The sequence below is a fragment of the Olea europaea genome, chromosome 2, assembly GCF_002742605.1.
Source record: "Olea europaea var. sylvestris chromosome 2, O_europaea_v1, whole genome shotgun sequence".
Taxonomy (NCBI): Eukaryota; Viridiplantae; Streptophyta; class Magnoliopsida; order Lamiales; family Oleaceae; genus Olea; species Olea europaea.
Window position 1 is genome coordinate 8,147,399 of NC_036238.1, and position 6,165 is coordinate 8,153,563.

Genomic DNA, 6,165 nt, shown 5'->3' on the forward strand with positions numbered 1-6,165 from the left:
AGTTAATGTTGCTCATGACCCATTTACTTTCATTTGCCTTGAGTTAGCCCATTTGTCTATCTATCCCTAAAACTTTATATTGAGCTTTTGTTTGGGAATTAACAGGTGCTTGCAATTGTGTTTTTCTGAGGGTAGCTACTTTTTGTGTTTTATCTTTTCGTGCCCGAGCTCTTCATGTACAACTATCCTCTTCCTTTGTGTTACATATTGCAGCCACCAAAGTGTGTCCTTGGTGGGAATAATAAACTGGGCAACCGAAGGAAGGAAAGAGTTGTGGATTGAGCCAATTGGGTTGATTGGTGTTTGATATTGGATGGTTTGACGAATCTCGATTTTCATCAAATCACGATTTTCATCTTTTTTCCGCAACAATAAGTTCTTATAAGATTTTCCTAACCTTTGTGGTTTTAATTATATCGATATTCAAAAACACATACTTAATTTCTTCTCATTTAGCCCTTTCAACCATTTGAATTCTTGATTTATATGTAAATTAATTGGGTTATAGGGCTAACAATGCAAATAATTTATTAAGTCCCTATTTGACAAAACTTTTTGAGATTATAAATTGGTGAATATCATGAAATATGTAATTAAAAATGGATAAAAGTTCTGAATCTATTAAAATATATGGTTATAAATAAAATTTAACCAACTTCTTAAAAAAATTATTAAACAGTAGCTAAGTTTGGAGTATTACCATGAGTATACCATAAAATAGATTTGATTATTACGATTTTATTGAGTTACAGGACTATTTTGTCGAATTCTTTAAATAAAAAAAATAAACAAGCATACCTCACTTAAGGCTTGTTTGTAAGATTTTTAAAGAAATTAATTTTCCTCCAAATCATTTTCAAATACTTGTTCTATGAGACTCACAAGTTTTCTCACTTTTTAACCACACATTTTTAAAAATCGTTTTTCTATGAAAAATTTGTGTCAAACAAGCTTTCATTCAATTATGAATTTATCCGCAAATTTTGGAAAGGAACAACCTCAAAAGTTTTCAGTTCAACTAATGAAGATTTGTGTATCTTGAACACTTTTCGTTATTTGTTTACCATTTGAATTTAATATCATTTAGCTTAACTATTATTATCTAATGTGTTATTATATTCTCGACGACTTTAAACATTCAGAAATGATCAAAGGGTGAAAATGATAAATCCTTTATTATCCAACAGTATAACTAGATCAAAGAAAACATGCAGCAACTAATTAGTAACAGGATCAAGAAGATCCTTGTGAATGAAAATTATTTGCTAAAGGAGGCACCTTTTTTGGGTAGGATACATGTGGATCAATTCACTTACTACTAAGTACTACTTATTGAATTTCAAAGGACGATTGACGACAACCTTAGATTTCTTTGATCTAGGGGGATCATCCTTCGAGTCAGAGTCAGTGTCACATGCGCGTTTACGTTTTTCCACACTTTTAGGCGGTGTGTAGTTCCTATCAGCAGCAGCAGCAGCAACTTTTTTCAGTTGTCTTTTATTGCGGGTCTTCTTGTTGGATTTTCTATTTTTCTGTACTGGGGAATTTGCACCAGCGTTAAATCCCTTCTCAGCAGCAGCAGCAATTTCTGCAGTACCGACTGTCAAGTTTGCAAGCGCATGAAAAGGTTTTTCGCAACTTGGACCCTCGACTGCCAATGTTTCTGATTTGACATCTAATATTGGACTTCTAGTATTATTGGGCTGCTGCATCCGTTCACAATTGGGTGCTATATTTTTTAACCCTGCAAAACGATCTTCCCGACTCCCCTTAAAACCTAAATTCTTGAACCCCGCAAAACGATCTTCAGAACTCCCCATAAAACCCTCCTATATACACAAAAAATGTATATGAATTAGGTGAACAGAATCTTGATATGAATATAAGTGGTAATGTAGAAAATACAGTCATACCTGATCTCTATGTATTCTGATCAAAGCAAGGGAGATGTAGGCAGAGAATTGAGAGAACAATTGATCATTGTAACGCTTGCTTGGTTGCAATGTCATTTATAATGCCTGTACATGCGAACAAGATGACAAGTCAAACTTTCATACAAAAATAAGTTCGCTATTTTTTCCATATCAATTCTTATAAATTGTTGACTTTTTAAATTACTAGCAATTAGGGTTAACATTCTATAATAATAAAATTACTGCATGTATTACTTTTTTCTATTTTCATTATTCATTCTTATAGATCAAGTTGTATTGTGTTTCGACGATTTCGGCTATTGAATTATTCATTTCTCTTCCGTATTTGTTGGGGGAGAGTGGGCGGAATACACATATCAAAGATTATTATTTTTCCGAATAATTTTATATTATGATATCAAAGTAGATAGGGTCTTGTTCGAGTATCATCTATCTCTACTCCTATCTAAATAAATGGAATTCATACGACGTATAATAGATGGTTTTGCATGATGCAATTGAAATTTTCATAATCAATTTTGCTAATATATTCCTTTTTAACAACTCCTTGTGTACAAATATCAATTTATCACTCTCATAATACATCGTATTATTTTAGATAAATTAAGTTGTTATAACAATATAATCAAACTCATACGTTTACTTTATCTATTCATTAAAAATGACCTTTTTATTAAAAATGACTTTTAGAATAACATCACATGTGATTGTAACAACTCATTTCTTTACAGAATAAAGGACCCAATGCACTACATTGGGTTGTTGGGAAAAACTAATTAACTATTTTATCCATAATATAATTTTATTAGGCTAATCATGTCAAATGAAGATTAGTCATGTCACATTAAACATGTCCAATGCAGACACAAACGTGATGACTAAGTGAAACACTTAAATAAAACATATCCGGTGAAATATTATAAGCTATACTTGATTCCTGTATCAAACAATGAAACATGTCCAAGTAATTTTTAAGTCCCTATTTGACAAAACTTTTTGAAATTATAAGCTGGTGGATCCCACGAAATACCATAGATGTAATTAGAAGTTTATAAAAGTTTTGAATCCAATGGAATGTTTGGTTAAAAATAAGGGTAATTAGCACAAAACGTTCCTACCTTTAAGGTTTATTGTGGAAAATATCACCGCCTTTCATTTTTGACATTTTTGCCCTTATTTTTTGCATTTCTTTGTGGAAAACACCATTTTCACCATTTTTAATTTAAAATGACCAAAATATCCTCTCATTTAAATAAAACCAAAAAAAAGAAAAGAAAAATAAAGAATAAATTACAATTTTACTCCTAAATATTTTAAAAAGTACAAGCGAGTTCAAATAATTATTAAAATGCCTAATAGCACAAAACGTCCCTACGTTTGGCCTATAGTGTGAAAAACGTCCATATGTTTCAAATTGGTGAAAAATGATGTTTTTTGCAATGAAACGTGGAAATAGGGATGAAAATGTAAAAAAATGTAACGTAGGGACGTTTTCTGCAAGAAGTGTCAAACATGGGGATGTTTTTCACTATTAAGCCTTATTAAAATATTAAAAAAAAAACTCTCTTTCTCTTCTCTTCTTTTCCAAATGGGACTACTACGTTAGAAGTGAAAAACCTCAAACCAACCATGGTCCAAACCGTTGAACCTTTATACCGTCGAACTATCTGTTGATATTTTAAAATCGTAGAGAGAGGCGTCCTAGTGAGTATAGTCAATTGGTGTGTTGGAAATGACATGGGTCTCTTCGGAATAGGTGATGCCGCCAATATTTGCATTCATGAGTTGCGTATTTTGACTTGTAATTCTGAACAAATTTATTGGCACGAAGGTTTCAAGGTTGGATGTTGGATCGTATGTGTAGAGGGAAGTGAGGGCTTATCGATATTATGGTGGTCCAACAGTTTAGGTGGTGGTTTGCTGGAGTTTTTTTGGCTTCTAAGGTGGTTGACCTATTTGGAGGAAAAGAGGAGAGAGAGAGAGAGATAGAGAGAGAGAGAGAGAGTTCTTTTTGTTCTTTTTAATATTTTAATAAGGTCTAAAATAAAAAAAACATCTCTACGTTTGACACTTTTTTGCAGAAAACGTCCTTTTGTGTCAATTTTTTTGCTTTTTTATCCCTATTTTCACGTTTCATTGCGGAAAACGTTTTTTTCACCAATTTGAAATGTATGGACCTTTTTCACATTATAGGCCAAATGTATGGACATTTTATGCTATTAGGCCTTTTAATAATAATTATTTACTTGTTTATTTATTTTTTTGGTTTTATTTAAATGGGAAAGTATTTTGGTCATTTTACATTAAAAAAATGGTGAAAATGACATTTTTCACAATAAGGGCAAAAATGTTAAAAAAATGAAAGGTGGGGACTTTTTCACAATAAACCTTAAAGGTAGGGACATTTTGTGCTAATTACCCTAAAAATAATGTTTAATCAACTTATAATTTAAATAAAACTATCAAACAAGACCTAAGTTATGGAATGTTATAATGATATCATTTTCAAACAAATATTTTATGAGACCTACAACTTTTTCTCCACTTTTTAGTCACACATTCTTAAAAATCATTTTTCCCTAAAAAAAATTGTATTAGACAAGCTTTTATTCAATTATGAATTGATCCACAATGTTTGGAAAAGAACAAACTCAAAAATTTTTGGTTCTAATGATTAAGCTTTTCATTATATGTTTACTATTAACCCCACTTTTTGCAATGACAACATGGATAACAGATGTCGGGCCCACTAGCATCCACATAAGCAATTTCCAACACATTTTGACCGAAAACACAGTTGGAGGGTCACGGTGATAATGGACGTGGGAGATGCTTTATGAAACGAGACGAAAGAGTTCGGGCACCGACAATATCACAAAGAATGACTGCAAATAAAAGATCGATCATGAACAACTCTATCCAAAATGAACCCAATCTCATGCATCTAGAAGATTATGATTTCAAGTAGACGAAGTTTTTATTTTCTATTTTTTTGCGAAAAATCCCTTTATATGTTACAAGAGTTGTTATTTATAGAGTTAAGGCTGACGTATTCACTGTTGGATCGGAACCACAAGGCCTCATCCTAGCAACTAGAACCTCGCATTACTCTTTGCTCTACATTAATTACATTGACAAGGAGTCATTCGCCCTACATCCTATGCTGACACTTCTGACATTTATTAATACAAACGTTATATTAATAATTCCTACAAATATTCTTCAAACCCACTTTAAAGGGAAGAAGCGCTTCGGCTTTAATAGAGAGCTTCGAATGCATTATGGCTTGGTCAGAAGAGGAAGTGCTTCGGCTAAAGTGCAGTTTGTCCTCTTTCTTTTTGATTTTGTTGACTGCCAGTTGTCCGCATGCATCCACGTGGTCTGTATTGAGAGCTTCAGATACGAGGTGTAACAATAGTTCCCCAAGTCTATATATGATCATTTCTTTGGTACATGGACTTTGTGTAACTTTAAAAATTTTGTTGGGGTAGTTTTAACCATCCAAGATAATCCCCAAAGTCTAATTGTGAATGTTTATACGAGAATTGGAATTAAAAAATGTAACTAAAATGAGATGTGCAAAGTACTTATCAAAGTTGAGATCCATTTGACAAATGCTGTGTTGTTGAAGCTTTTAATGTGAAGGCTGAAGTGGTCCACTTCAGTGATTGACCAAAGTTGAAAGGCAATAATTCTAAGAAGATATACTAGCTGAATTGTTTAGGAATATGAGGCCTCCTTAATTATTGTGCTGAAATGATGAGCTGTCTTTTGCATTATCCAAAAAAGATAGTTGAAGCAGTTCAGTTTCCCATACACGCAATCGTCGTCGCATTTAGTAAGTAATGATAGCTGTCGTGGGTGTCTTTTTCATGGTTTAGGCACGTTGGAACGCGTGGTACATATGCTCTAATTTGGGTCATAAAAGGTGAAACGATAATCGTGATTTCCGTGGTTCAGATTGAATTTCAAAGGAGCGGTTGGATGATCTGGATTGACATCCAACGATTAGGATTAAGTGCCTCTAACTATAAAAGGTGTCAACCTAGGGCAAAACACTTTTATTTTTGTTGATAATAGAATTCGAATTTTCTCAAAGAATTTCCTCCTTGTTCTTCCCATCTTCTTTAAACTTTCCTTCAAGTCTTCCTTTTGTGATTTCGATCAATTCTGTTCGGTGTCTTTTTGCCTAAATTCGTAAGTATTCAAAGCTTTTGCACTTGTTCCAGTG

The 6,165-nt window shown here is 32.8% G+C and overlaps 1 protein-coding gene across 1 annotated transcript; it reads right to left on the minus strand.

Moving 5' to 3' along the window:
• Nucleotides 1–1,145: 1,145 nt before the first annotated feature.
• On the minus strand, nucleotides 1,146–2,025 carry LOC111375742. The gene is made up of 2 exons (XM_022998610.1): nucleotides 1,914–2,025; nucleotides 1,146–1,829 (listed from the first exon to the last, which is right to left on the minus strand). Exons 1-2 carry the CDS (start codon nucleotides 2,007–2,009, stop codon nucleotides 1,326–1,328), a joined length of 600 nt encoding a protein of 199 aa, XP_022854378.1. The 5' UTR covers nucleotides 2,010–2,025; the 3' UTR covers nucleotides 1,146–1,325.
• Between the last annotated feature and the right edge of the window lie 4,140 nt (nucleotides 2,026–6,165).